This window comes from Lissotriton vulgaris, chromosome 7 (genome assembly GCF_964263255.1).
Source record: "Lissotriton vulgaris chromosome 7, aLisVul1.2, whole genome shotgun sequence".
Lineage (NCBI taxonomy): Eukaryota > Metazoa > Chordata > Amphibia > Caudata > Salamandridae > Lissotriton > Lissotriton vulgaris.
The window spans coordinates 149587508-149609423 of record NC_141695.1 but is presented as its reverse complement, the minus strand read 5'-3'; the positions used below and the strand labels follow the sequence as shown (position 1 = coordinate 149609423).

The 21916-nt window shown below is 48.3% G+C and overlaps 1 protein-coding gene across 1 annotated transcript in view; it reads left to right on the top strand.

The window, feature by feature from the left end:
• LOC147701031 (uncharacterized) overlaps nt 1–21916 on the top strand; it is an 86919-nt gene that overhangs the window by 27519 nt on the left and 37484 nt on the right. Inside the window, exon 3 of the mRNA XM_086929291.1 lies at nt 3248–3397. Coding sequence (XP_086785417.1) covers nt 3248–3397 — 150 coding nt within the window. The remainder of the gene's footprint in view (nt 1–3247; nt 3398–21916) is intronic.

The window sequence follows — 21916 nt, the reverse complement described above, 5'->3', positions numbered from 1 at the left end:
TTTTGGGTGGAACATTAATACAGCCTTAGAACCATTGCAGAGGACTTTACCCTGCCATTAAAGCCTGCTCCAGCTTTAAAGGCCTGAGCCAAAGGTGAGGGCCTTTAACAAGGGAGTAGGCCTTCAATGGCTGGTAGAGCCCGTTATGAAGGGCTCTAAGGCTATGAGAACGTACCACTCCAGAGCACAATGTTCTCATTTGAAAATCAAAGGCTTTTTGGAGACTGAAGGATTTGAAATCCCCTCCTTTTCTGTGAGGTCTTTGTTAAACATTGGAATGTTGGAGGTCCAAGCATCTACCTGCTATTAGAAGCCCGGAGCACTCCATTGTTTTTATTGGAGCTCCCAACATTCCAATGTTCTAATCAGTATTAAAATAATTTAAAGGTCCTAAGAATATGCTGAATGTGAATTGGAAAACTTTTATTGATGGCAATCTTTCAGGGGTTGTTTAACCCGTTGCGTGCTGCCGTCGGCCGTTGGCCGTTGAGAGCAGTACCTTCGTAGTGCTGCACACATCCAACGGCCGATGCGGCCCGTCCCGCACAAGGAAACGCCCGCACCGCGGCGGTAACGGGTTTATCTGCATAAATCAATTTTGCTAATTCTGCTCAGAAAATCTTTGTCATGATTCATTTATAGAGCAGTGGCATTACGTCATGTATATCACATTCTAATAAGTGAGTTGTGAACAGGGAGGCCAGTAGAAGCAACCATGGTGACTAGAAAATGAGGCAAATAGCTGAAATGCCTAGAATGCAAACAGTAATTCCCTTTTTTGTGTCCCCAAAATGTGCATGGCTGAGGTAGGAAGGAGTTACCTCAGATCAACATGGATAGGTGTTATTGCTATGTGGCACAGGATCACTTGAAGTGTAATTTCCCAAATAGTACCCGAGATAAACAGATTTCAGTCTTGCTGTTTCATCTGAGTTGCTACAATCTCCCATGGAGGTATTAGAGCTGGCTGTGGATGTCCGGGGTAGGAGGTAAGGTACCAAACCTCAAACCCCAGCCAACAGCCAGGAATACCTGGAGCCTGTGTTTGTAAATGGCATCAGGTTGACTCACTTGTAACACCACCACTCCCTGTTCAAATATGTCTCATGCATACACAGTCAGCCAGCCAAAGACTTTCCAAAGAATCCCTTGGCACATAATCATTGCAACAATTACCCTAAAAGAAGGTCTAATACCTGGTGGGCAAGGGGATGACTGCTGGAAAAGTGCATGTATCATGCACATCAAAGAAATTTATTGTATGAGCATAGCTCAGTGGGTTACTGCTCTTCTCACAGAGATTGTTTTGTTACTGTACAGTTTGTAAATTGCAATCATAATCTAGCACAGTGAACTATGAACTGCCATGAAAGAGCTGCACATAAGCTGCAGGTACAGGTTAGAAAGTTATGTTTTTCCCAGACTAACCTCATCCTGATGTTGCTAAAAAAGGTCTGTTTAGCTAGAAATAAATTCTTATTAGTAAAGTCAACCCCAACCACTTTGTTATGTTTTGAATCATAAATCTGTGCTTCTCCAGACCAAGCATTCTCAAAACGTGCCTACCAGTATGGATGGTGTGAATCCTACACCTTGGGGTCCCTATGTCTTATGAAACATTTTCTATACTCTGATTTAAACATGTATAATGCATTGACTCTGTATGTGTTTGTGATGTAAAGTGCTCCAACACCCGACAGCAGTATGAGAGGTGCTGTAAATTAAATAAAATACATGTGAGTCAGGCTGCGGAGCGATGAGAGGCACTGATAGAGGGTAATAGTGATGGAATCATTAAAGAGCCCCAATAAAGATTGTTGTATCCTGGTGCGCTGTCAGGTTATCATTTATTATAATTTAAAAGCGTATACAAATATATTATGACAAATATATTGTATGAAGCACCAATGTTTCCCACATTTTCTCAGGGCGAGAACCCCTCCCCCTCAAAACCCTTTTTTTTTATAGTGGTCAGGCTTGCTCGCAGCACATTATATGCACCATAGGGGAGCTGGTCTGACAAACTTTGCCAGGGTTGCTTTGGATTCCCAGTCCAGCCCTGGGAGGATGCCTCAATTAATAGAGCCCATCCTAGAGCCATGAAGCTCCACATCCAAGAACGCAAAGACAAAGACTAGATGGTGGAACTTATAGAGATGATACTATTTTTCTTTGTGATGGATATCCATCCTAAAGTCCTGTTCCAATTGGGACTGGTGTTCCTTGCAAGTAGAAGATTTTGGTTGTGACTAGAAGTGTGGCAAACATCATCCATAATCAATGGAGGATTTCACAGTGAGTATTGATCTACTATCATATCCCTCAGTTGATATAAACTGACAGCCAGTTACAGCCTTCATAGGTTTTGAACAGCGTTCTGACTAAACACTGAGTAGCTGAAGCTTCTACCAGCAGACTAATCCTCTTGGGCCATAGCACTTAGAACAGAGTCTGAAATATCATAAGATTGTTGTAATAATGTACCATTGCATCACTTGTAGCAAGTCCCAAAGATTCCTCAAGCATAGCCATTGGGACACTAATGTTATCGTAACCGAGTGCATGAACACTATATGAGTGCAAAAAGTTGTTCCTCAACCCAAGAAGGCGTTGGGACTTTTCAGGGTTCTCTATGTATTGTGTTTAATTTATTCTTTTTTACACCTGTCAATAAAAGCCCTTTCCATCTTCAGTTTGTGTGTTGTTCACTTTATTGTGCTATATCTTAGTCTCTTTAAATACTTCTCCAATAAGCCTTCATGGCATGGCTTCAATACCCCAGTAGAGAGTGAAAAGGCCTCACAGTCCACATGATACGAAGTCTATAGGGTTGACTCAAAAGTGTATTCTGTGGATTCCACGAGCCACAGTGTTGTGATCAGAGGTTTGGGGGAAACAAAGATGCCGCGACAGCTGGCATTGCAGGTGAGACTGACACGACTTGGGTGCTGCATGTCCCCAGTAGATGAGATGTACAGATAGACTTGCTTATCCCCTATCTGGACACTGTATGTTTGTCCAGGAGTGCGCACTGGGCCTCTCTTTCTATGGGAGATTTGAGAAAAGAGTAGCTACGTTGGGGAGGTGGCAAACTGGGACAGTCTTACTGGGAGTGATGTGGTCCATGTAAGGACAGGTCCTTGTATCTTGTCGAAGTTGGATCAGGCATCATCACCTTTGTGACATTTTGTATTCCTCAAATGATGTAAAGGAATAACCTTTAAACTGTATTTTCTTGTTCCTTTAGTGCCTCCTATAGATGTGACGGAGAACGGTTACAAGTGTCCAGCTTGCTACACGGACAAATCGACTGATGGATGCACATCTACGGGGGACATTCTCTGTGTAGGCAAGGAGGTCCAGTGTGCCTCCATCACTGCATCAGTAGCCAACCGAGGTACCCTCATGGATGATGCATCACACATGACTCTCATGGTGGCTTTGAAAATGTATTTCATTTCTTAGGGTGCCCATATCACCAGATTGCAGAAACTCATAAAAAAGCCCACGCTTCGACGAAGGTGAATACAATTGGAAAAAATGCAAATTATCTGAATTGCAAACTATGGAACACTGCTTCCCCGCAAAAAAAATCTCTTAATAATCATTCATCCAATTTAATTGTGAAAGCCACCGTCTAAGTTTCCTTTTAATAATTATTATAATGTAATGAAAATGTAATCATACGTGGTTACAGTAACTTCATTTTGGCATAAATCTTAAAATGCAGCAAACTCTTCTAAAGTGACTGGCATATTTGGGATTCATCATATGTGTCCCACTGGGACATGACTAACTGAAATAAACCCGTAGGGAGTATGTGTGTTGCAGTAGTGGGGAATGTAAGAACGGTGTTGGTGCCAAACAATGATATTGTCACACTGAGGCAGCATTTGCATGTCCTTACGAGCACGCATAGAGAAACCAGCTACAGTAGTACACAGTAGTAGTAATGCAATAGTAGGGCATGCATGTTTTCGAGTGAACACATACAGGCCGGGGGGAGTGCAGTAATACTAGGTGGCCTTCCTGCTGTTGTCCAGCCACACTTTTTGGCCATGTTAAAAACACTTTTTAGGGGTCAATAAAGTTTTACCGACTCCTAAAATGGGATCAAAACTGGGTACTGGTTTGATGTTTAATAGTGCTGTGTTTTGGTGTCCCATTTAGATACTAATATTCAGGTTACAAACCATTGAAAAGCTACTGACTCTCAATTGGGGTTGGTAACTTCTTTGGACAGAGGAGGGGTTCTCTTTGATCCCTTTCCCCCTTGTGAATTGGGGTAAAAGTTTCATGGAGAGTAAGCAGTGCTCCAAGAGATCATTGCCAACTCTCAGTCAACTTTTTTGAGAAAGAAGCAACCCCATTTCGTTCAGGCAATCAGGCTGTGTAAAAACGAGAACATACTCGTACTAAAACTCAATCACAGGCATCCCAATATATAGGTAGAAAAATAACTTTTTATTCTAAAAATTCTTTATAAATTTATTGAGTTAAGAAAGTCCAGCCAAAGCGTTTCATTCCCTTATAGGGAACTTCCTCAGGGCAAACAATACGTCACATGTTGTGGACACTTCGAAAAGGAAGGCAATGACAAAATGTCAATGGTCAATGGTCGATGTTTGGAAATCAGTCGCTATTCACATGGAGCACTATACTCAAATGTACTGCTGTATTAAACATGAAAGCATCTCCCACTGGAATTCCTGGAAGAGAGGCTCCAAATGTGGTAAAACGGCCCCGTATGACAAGTATCAGTAACCAGGTATATGCTGTTGAGGTCACCCAGGACACTCCCAGGGTGGATGATGACTGTAGTCAGTATGACAAAAATCACATATCTTAACAGACACCAATGTACACCTGGTAAGAGGTTTATAAAATGCCTCTATAGTTGTGTTGCAGCAAAACGAGATATCCCAACATAAATCATTAGAGGGCACCGTGACTCATATGTCAACTAAGTGAAAACAAGGGATTCCTCCATGTCGCCAGTCAATCTGTCCTTCCTCTTCGTTGTCAGCCTCGTATGTTCAAATTGACTGGCGACGTGGAGGAATCCCAGACTACAGTCATCATCCACCCTGGGAGTCAACCTGGTAACTTGAAAAAGAAAGTAATTTAGTCATGCCCGGTGGTGTCTCGCTACGTCTGGTATTAGTCAGTGCAATTTCTCATGAAGCCCTTCATGTATCTTACGCATATCTGGGGGGTGAGATGGTGTGTCGTTTGCAGTGCACTAGTTATATTTATTATCTGTATCCGTTTTCCTGTTAATGGTCTAGAAGATATATCACTAGTCCTTTCTGTGCCCTCATTAATTTCTCCATGCTCATCAGTATGTTACTCTCTTCCACCCATCCAGGCTCTCATTACCTAGTGCTTAAGAGTTCCAAGTTTAGGTCCTTCAGCCATTGGGCCAGCCATTGCAGCTGGGCCGCAAGGTAATAGAGCTCAAACTCTGGGGCCCCCAACCCTCCTTCTTCTGGGGTCCTTTGTAGTACTGAAAATAAGAAAAGTAAGGGGTGGTCTAAAGGGGTCAGTTTACCGACCCTGACATCTCAAAACCCCAACTCAAATGTAATAACAAAAGAAAAGATGTCCGGTCAAATAAATGTGTGTCCTGTACTAGAAGCTAAAGACAAGGTGGGATCATATAGCAAACAAACGAAATGACACAGGGCTGAGAAACTCCCATCAGCCCACCCTTATGGCGGAATATCATCATGTGGGATACAGATAGTAAATCCAAACCTCGCCCAACCCATCAATCGATGGTGCAGAGATGGATTTCTGAGGTGGAACTCTAGCCACAGTGTTATTCAAATGATGCTGATGATGTGCAGTGCTGTGAGGATGTGTGTGAAATGTTGAAATTGGCTACGAGGGCAAAAAGTCAAGTTTAATAAGGATTGTCCTAGTGTCAGAATTAAAATAACGCCTAATAGTCTGAAAGTATAACTATGTTCTGGTGCTGTACAGTGAGGTCAACATGTTTCAGCCGAGCGGAACAAACTGTCCGGCTTTCTTCAGGACCCAGAATGGATAGCTACTGCAAAAGGTGCAAGTGAGAAAAATCTGAAAAATATTACTGAGCAACAAATGTTCAATTACTCCAACCAGGAACTTGGGTCCCCAATGTAATCTGGTGGGATTGAATTAGTTGTCCTTTCCTAAAAGAAAAAAAGGAAAACTGCACAAAGTATCTAATAAGGTTGTATACATATATCCCAAAATGACATAAATAGACAGTACAGATAACACACAAAAAACGAAGAGAAACGTCTCTTTGTTAAACAGAAGGCTGTAGTCCTTCTGTATGTCAAATTCTATTTGATTAATAGTTTTGTTTGATATCTTACTCACCCAACATTATGTGGGAAATAACCTCACCTCGCCCAGCAACTGCTCGGGAAAATGAGGCCCCGCTCTGTTATGTAAAAATGAAAATGAGGGCACAGTCGATGTCTTATTTGTTGTGTCCAGCTAGATTGCTATATCATTTTTACTTTAAAAAGAACCCAGTTGTTACTTAAAGACCTTCCCTCTATGAACAAAAAGGCTGAAACTTTGCAGTAAGATTGCTAGTGGCATGAGATGGTCTACCTCTTTAACGATCAATAATTCACTTATGGCAAAAAGCATATAAGTGAAACAAAATAGGGATACATTAAAGATGGTGAAAATCCCCAGGTCTCTGTGCTCGTAAAATAAGGGGAGGATTGTTCAAAGAGTAGCTGGTTTGAAAGCTTGGAGCTCTCTTAGTGTAGATCAACATTCTCGAAGAAAAACCCGGGACCTACCTAACCGTCGGTATCCCTCTCTGGCGTCCGAGAGGAAGTGGAGGTACCGGAGGGTGCGTCATCGCACTCTTTATAGCGTGCTTAATTGAAATTAGCTCCAATTAGGTAGTCAATTACTGGCAAAGGACTGCCGAATAGCTCCCGCTGCAGTCGTGTGGAAAGCGGGCCACTATTCTACTCACGCATGCGCTGTAGCAAAGTCCAATAACGCATGCGCGAAGGTATGGTAAAGGTGCGCTCGTCTCGCGCTGATGCGCTGTAGCAAAGTTCGATAGCACATGTGCAAATATTGTGTTGAATGTGCGCTCGTCTTGCGCCGATGGGCGTGAACTTTAAATTATTAACACACGTAGCTGTTGAAAAAGCGCTTTATACAGCATCTACAAAATAACCGTGCCTTTTATTTGCTAATCACTCGAGGGTATATATGAATCTCGTGTGAAAAAGAGACACTATTTTGGTATTTCATTTGCCAGGAAACCGTAGGGGCACAGCAAAGCTTTGATTTTATGTCTCATTCTTTCGTTTATTACGACGTGACCAAAAATATGGCACCGGTGCTGGCATATATCATAAGTTAAAGAGAGATATGCTTAACAAAGTGAAACCTGTTAGTAAATTGAAGGTGTATCCTTGTTAAATAACAAGACAATATATGCCTACCCAGTATATTAGATAAAATACTGTAAAATCTAGAGACTTGTAAAAACTACACTTTTTAATTCTTTTGGAAGTAATAGTGGTATAGATAGTTGATCCTACATCAAGGGGCCAATGAGAAAGTCAATAGAAATCCCTTTGATGTGAGATTATAAAGAGATCTGATGTCTAAGCATGACTTGCGCGCTGATATTTGACTGTATGATTCAGATATATGAGTATTTGAAAGGGGCTAACAGATGCCATCATACCAAAGGGAAGGTCTAATTACATGACCCTAGAATGTTTGTGGTGTGGTATTGAGGCAAACCTGTAGGTGGAATGTGACTACAATGATATCCACGATATGTCATCATTCAGGCCCTTACTGTCACTCCTTAGCTTAAAAATCCATTTCTGCTCCTTAAAAAACAGGAATCTAGACACGTCACTGATATGTGGTGGGATAAACGGGTGTTCAAGGATCACCCACCTCATATCTTCTGCCGTATGTTTGAGGGACAAAAAGTGATTGGTCAACCGTGTGGCATCGGATAGTGCTTTTATGTTCACTAATCCTCAATTAAATTTTGCGGGTGGTATGTCCAATATATCTGAGTGAACAGGGGCAGGTTATCATGTAGATAACTCTCTCTGAGTTACAATTTGTATGTTTTTTGAGAAGCCAAGGTTTTCCCATTCCTAGATCCACTCTTTCTGTTTTGTACGTTTGTGGGCAGACACTACAACAGCCACAAGGATAGGATAGTGGCCCTGGACCGGTGGCAGATACCAAAGTGTGGTGGTACTGTCCATGATTTGTGCTCTTGGTCTTGTATGGGCCAGGCTGTCACGTAAACTGGGTGCTCTCTTGAAGGAAAATAGGGGATATGGTACATTAGTGTCCGCTACGTTTAAGATTCCCCAATGTCTACGTACTGTTTTTTGGATTTTATTGGAGAGCACACTAAATGTACTGACAAATGTGAGTCTATCCAGTGGAGGTTTCTCAGGCCGCCTGTCCAGAAGAGCCTCCCGGTTGTTATTGGATGCGCGTTTCCACGCTTTCTTGACCAGATGTTTAGGGAATTGTCGTTCCTGTAGCTGCAGAGAAAGGCTTTTCGCGTGTTTGACAAACAGTCCTCTAGAAGAACAGTTTCTTCTGAGCCGAAGGAACCGACCAACGGAAAGGTTCTCCCGTAACGCTCGTGGATGGTGACTATTAAACACAAGTAAAGAGTTTCTTGCCATTGGTTTGGTGTAAAGTTCACATTGTAGTCTGCCTCCTTCTGGAAAGATTAGAATATCCAGGAAGGGGAGATGCTCACGGCTGAATTCAACAGTGAACCTCAGATATTGGTTTCGTTCATTGGGCCATTTATGGAATGATTGAATCTCTGAGGGGTAGCCTCGCCAAACCAACAGGATATCACCTATGTATCTCTTCAATAGCACCATTCGATGGAAATAAGGGTTGCTATGGTTGAGAACATGGTCCTGTTCAAATTGATGGACATACAGGTTGGCGAGGCTAGGGGCAAAAAAATTCCCCATAGATGTTCCGGGGATTTGAAGAAAAAACTGATCTTCAAATTTGAAGAAGTTTTCCGTCAATGCTAATCAAGCACATTCCATAATGACGTTGACAGGGGTAATGCTGTCTAAGTCACGCAAGGAGAGGAGATGTCGAATTGTCTCAAGGGTCTCCTCCTGCGGAATGCAGGTATGAAGGGATTCTACGTCGAAACTGACCAACAGGTCAGTCTCGACATTAAACTCTGTCAGGGAGGAGTCTGAGAACATCTGCTGTATCCTGTAAATAGGTAGACATCTATTTGACAAGGGTATTAGGAAAAAGTCCACAAATGTGGAAAGTGGTTTCAAAAGGGAACCAATCCCTGAGATAATAGGGCATCCCGGTGGTGGTCTAGTAGCTTTATGTATATTCGGTAGGAAGTAGAAGTCAGGGGTGACCGGATTGGATGTCACCAAAAATCTGGCTTCTTGAGGTGTTATCCATCTTCTGTACTGCCCTCATTTATCAAAGTCTGAATTTCTGTAAGCAATCATGGTGTAGGATCGCTGGGCAACAGATGATAAGCTTGGCAATTGTTCAGTTGTCTGAGGCATTCCTCACGATACATGACCATGTCCAAAATCACTTTTGCACCTCCCTTATCCGCCGGTTTTATGATGATAGATGGATCATTGGATAAACTCGTAAGGGCATTTGTTTCTCTATTTGAGAGATTTTGGAAACTTTGGAGATTGGTGTCGTATAAGGCCATAATGTTGTCTGTTACAGCTTGTTCAAACGTGGTCACCTGTGATGGAACTTGATGACTGAGAGGGGTGAATGTCGATTTAGGACATAGCCCTGTGTTAATTAGGCTATCGTCTTTTGTCATTTCATTTTCATCTTTGTTCTTAAAAAAGAAATGGAGGCGTACCTTCCTAAAGAATTTTTCAAGCTCTATTCTCGTCTCAAAGGGATCACCTTTGTTTGTGGGAACGAAACCTAGTCCTTTTTCCAAAACATCTTGTTCATCCGGTGTCAAAGTGCAGGATCTGAGGTTAACCGTTAGGTTCCGGTCGCTCCTGTGCTGGTAGTCTGTTGCGCTGCCTTCCTGCTCCGCGTTTTGGGGAATGTGGTATCTGTCTCCCAATGTTTCCTCTTTTTCTTCCACTACTTTGGCCTTGGCCTCGCCCTAAAAAAGACGGGTCTGCAAAGAACTGAGGGTGTTGTGAGTAGGGGTGCATTTGTTGTGCAAAAGGTGGCGGTTGAAAACCCCAGGGTCCTGGGGGCCACCATGGGCCTGGATTTTTATAGTTACCTAGCATCCCTCCTCTCTGCGTCCTGGAGGACCAAGGACATTCCATGTACTTGGTCCTCCAGCCAGAACAACTCCGCCAATGGCTCCATGGCTAAAGCAAACAGGAGTGTGCATAATGGGAACCCCTGTCTAGTGCCTCTGAATATGAGCGAGATATCACTCCCCCTGCTTTCACTTGTTCCATAGGGTGGGAATAGAGCAGCTTGTTTCATTGTATTCACCCGGTTCCCAACCACATAGTGAACATCGTGGCACACAAAAAATCCTATCTAATCGAGTCGAACACTTACTCAAAAGCAACTGACATTATGAGTGCATATGGGTATCTTTGACTTTACCTGTCCTGGGGCTGCGCTCTGGACGCCGCGCACCCCTCGCGGCCACTTCACCCCCCTTGGCTCACGCTGCCAGAGCGCCCCACGCTGAGCGTTCTCCCCCCTCTGACGGGCCGGTCACTGGGGCGGGGACGGGCCTTGCTTCCATCTCGGGCTGCTCTGGGGTTGGCGGTGTAGCTCCTCTGTCCCTCCCCCCCTGGCTAATTCTTCCGGACTTTGCGAGTCCCGCCCCAGCTCTTCCTGTAACACAGACCTCCCGAGGCTTCGCCGGGAGCAACAACGCTACCTGCTGTGGCGCAACCTTGCATTTTTAAAACGCTTTTAAGACTTTGACTTTACCTGTCCTGGGGCTGCACTATGGACGCCGTGCACCCCTCGCCGCCACTTCACCCCCCTTGGCTCACGCTGCCAGAGTGCCCCACGCTGAGCGTTCTCCCCCCTCTGACAGGCAGGTCACTGGGGCGGGGACGGGCGTAGCTTCCATCTCCGGCTGCTCTGGGGTTGGCGGTGTAGCTCCTCTGTCCCTCCACCCCCTGCCACGCCCCTTCCACTTCCTGCGGCTTACTTTATGGCACTTCTATCCCGGCCGCGTAGCGGAAGAGAGCAGCAGGTGCGACGAAGGCGCGCCGATGTTGCGCCTAAGTTAAGCCCGTCTGCGCCCGTCCGCGACAGGCCGGGACCTGGGGCCTCACACCCTGCCCCTCCGCACGCATATTCATCTGTGCAACTCCTCTCCTGCTCGGCTGATGTGCCTCTTCCTCTTTCCCTAACACAGCACCTCACTTCCTTAGGTATTTACGCCCCCCATCCTGGCCGTGCTGCTTTCCTGCAGTCTATCCCTTCCTCGCACTCCCAGGATTCCACGCCATCTATCACTACTTCTCCTCCTTCTCATATTGCCTCTGCCTGTCTTCTCAACACTCGTTCGGCAGGCAAGCACCAACTGCAATTATTCAACCTTCTTACCTCAGATTCTCCTGATATTCTGTTTTTAACAGAAACTTGGTTTTCTGAGGCTTAACTTCCTGATATCCTGGCCATCCTCCCCGATTCCTATTATGCCCTCCGGGCTGATCGCACTGACGGCAGGTTCGGAGGGGTGTTCGGGCCAGTCTTCAATTCCAGCTTCTCTCTCAACCTTCTATAGCTGAGGTGGACTTTCTGGTTGCCCGTTCCACTAACCTCCCCGTCCCTCTGACAGTCGTCCTTGTGTACCGCCCCCCCCTGAGTATGCCCTTATTTGTGGCCTCCCTGCAGGAACTCCTTGCTACGCTTGTAGTTAATAACTCCTCGGTTCTCCTGCTGGGAGACTTCAATTACTGGCCTGGAGACCCCAGGGAGGATTTAGCGTCCAAGGACTTCACGGCCACTCTCTTGTGCCTTAACCTCCAGTCCCATGTTTCTGCTCCCACCACAACCTTGGCCATACACTAGATCAAGTCTGGTCTTCTCAGGACATAGTCTCTCCCCCTAGCATTCCTCCCTGCACATGGTATGACCATTCTCATCTTTTTCACCATTAATCTTGGCTCCCTTCACAAACCCCTTCGCCCTAGGAACATCTTTGCCCGCAGCTGGAACCGTGCGGATCTGCATTCTCTCTCTCTTTCTCTTGCATCTTCTCCCCCTGACCTTAATGGCCTTCCTCTTGATGCCCAGGCCGCTGCAGTTAGCAACTGGCTATCTTCTTCCTGCGACCAAGTTGCCCCTCTCAAGATCGTTAAGTCTATTCGCCCACATGAGGCCCACAGATGGTTCAATTCAGAACTCAAGGTTCTTAAACTGGAACTCAGACGCTCTGAGCGTCTTTGGCGCCGTAATTACTGCCCCGACCTCAGGGCTAAATACAAACGCCTGCTGAACGACTACAAGAAAGCCATCCTTGCGTCTAAGACCAAGTACTTCTCTGAGCAGATCGCATTGTCTGCTAATAAATCTAAAGAGATTTTTTCTCTGGTCAACAACTTGGCCACCTCTGATCGTGTATGCCCCAAGCTCATTCCTTCCCAGGCCATCTGCTCCTCCTTAAACGACATCTTTATCGAGAAGATCTTTAAAATAAAATCTAACATTCCTACCACACCCTTCCCCTCCCATCATCCTGCCCCCCCTGCTCCTAATTCTTCCTTCGATTCCTTCCCGTCCATTTCCTTGGAATATTTTCTTGCCTTGCTCATCAAAACCAAGTCCGGCTCTCCAGCCGATTGTGCTCCTGCCCGCGTGCTGAGAACTCTCTTTACCTCTTGCCCTACCACTCCCCTTTCTCTTCTTAATGCCTCTCTTTCTACTGGCTTGGTCCCCTCCTCATTTAAATCTGCGATCGTCTTTCCTATTCTTAAAAAACCTGGTCTGGATTCTTCTCTCCTTTCTAACTTCAGACCCATCTCTCGCCTACCCTATCTCGCCAAAATTCTTGAAAGTTACGTCACCTCTTGCCTTTCCTCTTACGTTGAGCAGAACCATCTTCTCGCTTCCCATCAAGCGGGCTTCCGCTCGGGCCACTCTACGGAGTCAGTGGTGCTTGCGGTTCTTGATGAGCTGAAAGCCAAGGACAATACCAACTCTCCTCAAGCTCTGGTTCTCCTCGATCTGTCCGCTGCGTTCGACACGGTTGATCATACCATCTTACTTGACTGTGTCGGCGCAGCGGGCATTCGGGGCTCTGCTCTCTCCTGGATCACGTCCTTTCTTACAGGACGTTCACTCAATCAATCATCGTATATATATAGTACACTACTTACCCAGAGGGTCTCAAGGCGCTGGGGGGGGGATCCGCTACTGCTCAAAGAACCAGGTCTTGAGTTGCTTCCTGAAGGCGAGGTGGTCCTGGGTCAGGCGGAGGTGGGTGGGGAGGGAGTTCCATGTCTTGGCGGCGAGGTAGGAGAAGGACCGTCCCCCTGTGGTGGCTCTGCGGATGCAGGGGACGGCGGCGAGGGCGTGGCTGGTCGAACGAAGCTGGCGTTTGGGAGCGTAGAAGTTGAGGCGGCTGTTGAGGTATCCTGGGCCTTGGCTGTGTAGGGCTTTGTGTGTGGGTGAGGAGACGGAAGCTGATGCTCTTGTTGACCGGGAGCCAATGCAGTTCTCTCAGGTGTCCGGAGATGTGGCTGCGACGGGGGATGTCCAGGATGAGTCGTGCTGAGGCGTTCTGGATCCGCTGGAGTCTCTTCTGGAGTTTGGCGGTGGTTCCGGCGTAGATGGTGTTGCTGTAGTCCAGACGGCTGGTGACGAGGGCCTGGGTGACCGTCTTCCTGGTCTCGGTGGGGACCCACCGGAAGATCTTACGTAGCATGCGCAGGATATTGAAGCACGACGAGGAGACGGCATTGACTTGTCTGGTCATGGAGAGGGAGGAGTCCAGGATGAAGCCCAGGTTGCGTGCGTGGTTTGGGTGCGCTGCCTAGGGCGGGGGACCACCAGGAGTCGTCCCAGGCGGAGGGTGAGGAACCCAGGATGAGGACTTCCGTCTTGTCCGAGTTCAGTTTCAGGCGGCTGTTCTTCATCCATTCGGCTACCTCTTTCATCCCTTTGTGAAGGTTGGCTCTGGCGGTGGCTGGGTCGTTGGTAAGGGAGAGGATCAGCTGGGTGTCGTCGGCGTAGGAGATGATGTTGAGGTTGTGCTGGCGTGCGATGTCTGCGAGGGGGCTCATGTAGATGTTGAAGAGGGTTGGACTGAGTGAGGAGCCTTGAGGGACGCCGCAGATGACTTCAGTGGCTTCAGATCTGAACGGGGGGAGGCGGACTCTCTGTGTTCTTCCGGAGAGGAAGGAGATGATCCACTCCAGTGCCTTCTCCTGGACTCCGATGTTGCTGAGGCGTTGTGCTAGGGTATGATGGCAAACAGTGTCGAAGGCCGCGGAGAGGTCAAGGAGGATGAGGGCCACTGTTTCTCCGTTGTCGAGCAGCGCTCGGATGTCATCTGTGACTGCGATCAGGGCGGTCTCGATGCTGTGGTTGGCCCGGAAGCCAGACTGCGAGGGGTCGAGGGATCCGTTCGTCTCGAGGAAGGTGGCCAGCTGCTTGTTGACGGTCTTCTCGATGACTTTTGCAGGAAACGGGAGCAGCGAGATGGGGCGGTAGTTCTTGAAGTCGGTGGGGTCAGCCGATGGCTTCTTGAGTAGAGCGCTGAGTTCGGCGTGCTTCCAGCTCTCCGGGAAGGTAGCGGTGTCGAAGGAGGTGTTGATGATGTCCCGCAGGTGGGGTGCGATGATAGCGTTGGCCTTGTTGAAGACGTGGTGAGGGCAGGGGTCGGTCGGAGATCCGGAGTGGATGGAGTTCATTGTGCGGATGGTGTCTTCAGTGCTGATCGGAGTCCAGGCGCGGAGGGTGGTGGTGGGGGGCGGTGGTTCGGTCGTGGTGCTCGTCGGTTGAGTGCTGAAGCTGTTGTGTATGTCCGCGATCTTGTTGTGGAAGTAGGAGGCGAGGGAGTTGCAGAGGTCTTGCGAAGGGGTGATGTTGTTGTTTCCGGCGTTGGGGTTGGAGAGCTCTTTGACGATGTTGAAGAGTTCTTTGCTGTTGTGTGCGTTGTTGTCCAGTCGTTCCTTGAATGCAGTTTTCTTGGTGGCGCGGATGAGTTGGTGGTGTTTCCGGGTGGCGAGCTTAAGGGCAGTCATGTTGTCCGGTGTTGGGTCTCTGGGCCAGGTTCTCTCGAGGGCTCGGCAGTTCTTCTTGGAGCTCTTGAGTTCGTCGGTGAACCATGGGGCTTTCTTGCTGTCGGGTCTGCTGGGCGGGGTCCTTAGGGGGGCGAGCTCGTCTGCGCAATCGTTGATCCACTTCGTGAGGTTGGTGGCCGCCTGGCTGGGGTTCGTTGTGCTGGTGGGAGGGTTTGTGCTCAGGGAGGACGCGAGCTGGTCTACTGTGACCTTGTTCCTGTTCCTGCGTGCAGCCTGTTGCTGGTGGTGGTGGATCGTGGTCCTTGCGAAGCTGAAGTGGACGCAGCTGTGGTCCGTCCAGTGGAGTCCGGTGGCGTGGCTGAAGGGGATGTCCTTGCTGGATGAGAAGACGGGGCCGAGTGTGTGTCCGGCCTAGTGGGTGGGGGTGGTCACCAGTTGCTTGAGTCCCAGGTTGGCAAGGTTGTCCAGCAGGGTGGTGGTGTTGCGGTCGTTGTTGTTCTCCAGGTGGAAGTTGAGGTCCCCTAGCAGGATGTAGTCAGCGGAGCAGAGGGCGTGCGGGCTGATGAAGTCGGCGATGTCTTCGCTGAATTGTGTGCGTTGTCCAGGGGGTCGGTAGATGAGGGTGCCTCTGAGGGTGGTCTTGGGGTTGATGTGAACTTGGAAGTGCAGGTGCTCGGCGGTAGAGAGGGTGTCATCGGTGTTGGTCGTGATGCGGATGGTGTTCCTGTGGACGATGGCGATGCCTCCTCCGGTGTGGTTGATGCGGTCCCTACGGATGATCTTGTAGCCGTCTGGGATGGCGATGGCGATGTCAGGTGCGGAGGAGGCGTTCATCCAGGTTTCCGTGAAGAAGGCGACGTCTGGGGCTGTGGTGTCGAGCAGGTTCCAGATCTCGATGGCGTGCCTGTGGACGGAGCGGGTGTTGAGCAGGATGCATCTCAGGTGGCTGCTGCTGTTGCTCGTTGAGGTCTTGGGCACTGCTGGAGTGGTGCAGGTCCGGATGCAGGTGAACTTGCAGGCGTTGCAGCAGAAGGGTCCGTGGGTGCGTCTCGGGGTGGCTCGGTAGCAGCCCGGGACTCGGCCGGCATTGAGTGCGTTGAGGGTGGCGGCGTCGTACGTCCGGCGGGTGGGCAGGGGTCTGCGGGGGCCAGGGGTTCCGGCACTGGGCGCGGTCCAGGGGCGGACGGGCGCAGACGGGCTTACCTTTGGCGCGCCTTCGGCGCACAATCGGCGCTCCCGCTGCGCGTGACCGCTGCGCATTCGCGCGATGGAGGGCGGAGCAGCTGGGAGGCGGGAGCGGGGAGGGCACAGAAAGAAAGGGGGCGTGGTTAGCGGCGGAGGCGGGAAGCGGGGAGCGAGAACAGGGGGACAGTCGATAGAAAAATACAACAAAAGCAAAAGACAATCTCACTAACAGCAAAGGGGCACACAGCAAGGAAAAACGGGGCACAGGACCCTAAAATCACAGCGAACACAGCACTAGACCGCAGGAGACCACGCCGCTCGGTGGCAGGGGGCGTGGTCGGACGGCTGCGGCAGGGTCAGCGAGGCAGGCGGGTGGCGGGAGGCACACACAGCAGCTGGAGGCCGTGCGGCGCGGGGGTGTCCTAAGCTAGGTCACACTCACCTGCGTCGCACGGTCGCCATATATGGCCAAGTGCGAGGGAGGGCGGAGCAGCTGGGAGGCGGGAGCGGGGAGGGCACAGAAAGAAAGGGGGCGTGGTTAGCGGTGGAGGCGGGAAGCGGGGAGCGAGAACAGGGGGACAGGCGATAGAAAAATACAACAAAAGCAAAAGACAATCTCACTAACAGCAAAGGGGCACACAGCAGGGAAAAACGGGGCACAGGACCTTAAAATCACAGCGAACACAGCACTAGACCGCAGGAGACCACGCCGCTCGGTGGTAGGGGGCGTGGTCAGACGGCGGCGGTAGGGTCAGCGAGGCAGGCGGGTGGCGGGAGGCACACGCAGCAGCTGGTGGCCGTGCGGCGCGGGGGTGTCCTAAGCTAGGTCACCTTTCTGGTTTTTCCGCCTCTCCCCTCCCGGTGTCCTGTGAGGTCCCTCAAGGCTCTTCTCTCTCTCCTCTTCTTTTTAACCTCTATATTCGTCCCCTTATTGTTTCTCTTCTTGATCTGGGGGTCTCTGTGTATAATTACGCAGATGACCTCCAGCTCGTCTTTGATCTTTCCTCCTCTTCTCAATCCTTATCATTTTTTCGTTCCACTCTGGTTTTTATTTCTGGATGGATGAGTGCCAATCATCTCAAGCTCAACCCAGACAAGACTGAGCTTGTCTTGACTGGTGGCTCATCCAGTCCTTGGTCCTCTGCTTTCTGGCCCCCCATCTTTGGCCCCCATCCTACCCCGGTTTCCTCTGTCAAAACGCTGGGCATCAAGGTCAGCCAGGTCAATGCAATGGCCAGGTCAGCTCTGTAGTGTCTTCTTGTTTTCTTTCCCTCCGTCTGATTCGAAAAATCTCCCGCTTTTTTTCCCTGGATTCCCTTAAAATTATCATTTCGGCCCTCATCACCTCCCGCCTTGATTATGGAAACAGCTTGTTCGTGGGCATCCCCGCCTACGAAACCCCCGTCTTCAAGCAATCCAGAACCAGGCTGCCCGTCTTATCTTTCATCTTCCCAAAACTCACCATATCACTCCTGTCCTCAAATCAGTTCACTGGTTACCTGTTTTGCAGAGATCCCTATTTAAACTAGGGTGCCTAGTTTTCCGGGCTGTTGATCGCTCTGCTCCGGCGTTCATCAATACCCTGATCTCCACTCACCATCCCTGCCCGTACCCTCCGCTCTTCTACTTCTGCCCTCCTTACTGTTCCCCGCTATCGCAAATCCCGCACTGGTTGTACTAGATTCTCTGTTCTTGCCCCCCGATTCTGGAACTCCCTTCCTCTATCTATGCGTTCAATCCCCATTTTCTCACACTTCCGCAAAGTGCTTAAAACCTTTTTGTTTGCTCAGGCCTACTCCTGTTAACCTCCTCAGCCCCGTTCTGTTCTGTCCAGTAGAGCTCTCAGCGCCAGGAAGCCGCTCTGCCACCGTGCGCTCAACAAATACCTTATTCATTCATTCATTCATTCATTCATCTACTCTCTTCCGGGTGGTGCATAATGTACAAAAGTCTACGAATAAGATGTGGACCGCGTTGGATGTGGACCTCGTTGGTATAAAACCATTCAGGTCGCAATTAACCAGATGCACCATATATGGTAAAAGGAGTGCAGCCAAAACCTTGCTCAATATTTTACAGTCCACATTCAGCATGGACAGCGGGTGGTTCATGTTTAGGGGCAAGAGTATGCACTAGTGCAACATGGGCCTGGCATTTTCCCTGGTATTTTCCAAGTGGCTATTTCCCTTGCTGCCTCTTTTATTTTCTGCGCCGTTAATAGACCTCCCAAATCTGTTTGTGCCTGTGGCTCTTACGTTCTCAGTGGTAATAGCACCAAAAATTCTCATATAGTCTTTTCCACCTGAACAACTGGGGCCTTGTATACCTTCTCGTAGTACATACTCAATGCTTCATTAATCACTGTTGGTCAGTATAACCTCACCTCCTCTGTTGTTTTGATATGAGTAAAGGGTGTCCCTCTTGAGTGCGACCATGCTAATAATCTACCCACTTTACGGCCCTCCTCGTTCACTCTAGAGAGATATTCACATAAGTGCAAAGTCCTCAGCCTCTCCAATACCCTGTTATAAACCTTCCTTGTGATGTCCATTTGCTTGTGTGACTGCTCATCTCCTGCTAGTTGCAAAGCATAGTCGTATAAATCAGCTTCAAACTTGGTGATGTCTGCCGATAACTTTGATCACAGACCCACCGTTTGGCCCAGGCAGTATTCATGCACCACCACTTTAAATGCCTCCCATTCCATAGCCCTAGTGTCCGTTGATTCATTATTGTGTTGAAAGTATTCGGTGACTAGCTCAACTAATGAGTAACAGCATTCTTTATCTGTTAGGAGGGCAGACTTTAGTTGCAAGGTAGAAGTGATAGCTTCAGTGGGGTAGAAACCAACCATCAGTGAATTATGACCTGAGAATGTGCGCCCTAAATATTCAGTGCGTCTGTACATCATGTTGTATAAATATAAGGCCTGCTGATACGCTGTGGCTAAGAGCACTAGACATGAATGCTAAAACAAAATAAACATTTTTTTATTCAACAAAATTATATATGTGTTTATTTCAATGCAGCAGCAATCAACATTCTGGAAAAAAGTGTTGTACATTAAAGAAAGAATACATTTAGAACAAGGGACTGAAAACGGGTGGAGTGGAACAGAAAACAACAAGGCCAGAGATATGTATCACACTGTTGTTTGGGAGCAGCAAAACCAGTGAGAATAAATAGACATCTGAGTGACCTAAAACCTGAAACTTGTACAACAGGTCAGTGTAAAGGGCAAATGACTGCCTGCTTGAGGCACACAGGCCCAACCGACATAGCTTTATCTTAGGAAGAACTGCATGCAGAGCTCAAATGGGATAACAGGTGGGGGGGGGGGGATCTCTGAAAGGGGTGTGGCCTTTACAAATGTAGCTGTGACTTAAGCACAAACAGTTTTCTGTGTGTGTATGTGTGTGTGTTGTGTGCCACCAAACCAGTATTTTGGTTTCTCTCTGAGATTATTGTCATTGTACCCAAAAATAATAACATAGCAACATAAACACACCTCAAACTAGACATGACTTTGTCAATGGTTGTTTGTGTGGAGAAAAGACATGGATAGGTTGACCATGTATTCTGAGCATCCCATTGACACGCATAGTGAGAAACTCGCACTGCCTATATTCTAGCGCTCTCAGTCGCGGCTGTTATAAGCACCAGAACATGCCTTATTCCAAAGCATAAACTATACAAGAGTAATGTGCTACAAACAAATACAGAAAAGAAACATCCTGGAAATAGTTAACACTCTAATGGAGGGCATCATTCGGGGAAAGATGTGAAATATAAACCAGAACTGAATCACTGACTTGGATTACCTAAAACTCTATCACATTTATTGTTCCCCATGAAAGTCAAGGGCGTGAATATAGGCCCTGAAAGTGACCCGTTTCAATGACCTCACTAAAATACAACTGTGACTTACAGCTGGAGGGACCCAATCCATTTAATGCCCTGGCTGTATAAACATTTAAGCACATGGCCTTTGAACTCGTGTCCTGTTGGGCTGGCCCTGTTAGCCCGCGGAAGAGTGTTCCACTGTTTGGGTCCTAGAAGGACTGGACCTAGAGGTGCATGTTAGGAGTCTAGCTGCGGTTAAGAAGCAATGATGAGCTGCTATTGCTATTGTGGAGAAGTGTGGCTCAATGTGGAGAAGTGTGGCTCAATGGTTAGAGCAGCAGACCCTGATGCAGATGTCTGGCCTGGACCAGGGATCAATTCCCGCCTTGGCGGGTCTTGGGCTCAATTTCCCCGGACCTGATAATTCTTGCCTCTGTGCCTATTCTAAGCATGGGTCCCACTCTGCAACTCTGGGCAATAGCTTGCTTAATCTCCACAACGGCCCCAAAAGCACAGGGATGCCTGGCTTCACCTTGGGGGTGCCCAGGAGTGGGCACTTCACAAGGAAAGGCCAGGAAGGGTTCCACAGCGGTACGTGTACAGAGCCTTGAGACCCCTTGCATGAATACGTGCATATATAAGCACTACAGTTACATTTATTGCTTGAAGAGATATGTTGGCGTCAGAAAATAAATTTTGGGATTAGCATGAATGGCTTTGAAGACTATTTCTAGTAGTTTGTAGAGGGAAGGTCCTGTCCTTAACCAAGAGCCAGTCAGCTTGGCAATAGTGTGAAGGTAGAGGTGCCAGATTCACAAATATGTTAGTATGATTACACTTTTCACACTCCTTAATTCCAGGAGAATTCCAGGAGTATTCCTGGTTCACTTGTGAAATGTATGAGTAAGCTAGGGGTACTACAATAGTAAGTCACTCATACTTACACATCAATGTTTCTGATACCAGTCTGGGATTTTCAGCTCAGAGGGCATACTACTCTAGTGATGATAAGTGATATGGAAGGCCCATTAAACTGGTGAAGCGGGCTATCGCCATGCACTGGAGAGCCCCTTCGGACCCCCCGGAAGCTGCCTGGATCGGAGCGGTGGGCAAATGGGGGGCAGGAGAGGAGGACATTCTACGGGAATAGGAAGTGAAGGGAACGCGCAAGAACCCCATCTCCCTGGAATGGGCACACTTGCTCATACAATTTAGACAAGAGACAACCCCGGACGACACACCAAGACCTTCCCCATCTCACGCCCAAGTTTCCCCACAACACCCCAACCTGGTCAAATGCCTGGTGCCTGAGGTCCACGCCAACTAGACGAGACAGAATGAGCATCGATCCCTCTTGGAGACACAGCCCGCCACCCCTGGCAAGACAATCCCCTCGATCCCGAGAGCCCTCATGATCCCAACCCCCTAGACCACAGACCCTAGCGCCCCCTGCCCACCATGTCCATTGACCCTAGCCAGCCCGCTGTGCGCTCTCCTACCGCCCATGGATCTAGGAAAAGTTTTCCCCGTAGTTCCACACTTAGTTTCAGTCGGTAGATTTGAAACCGGCACACACTTCACTTAACCGCAACTACCATTTTGGAAAAGTTTCACAAATACACACGGGGATGACATTCACACCTACCCCCGCCAGCACGCAGCCC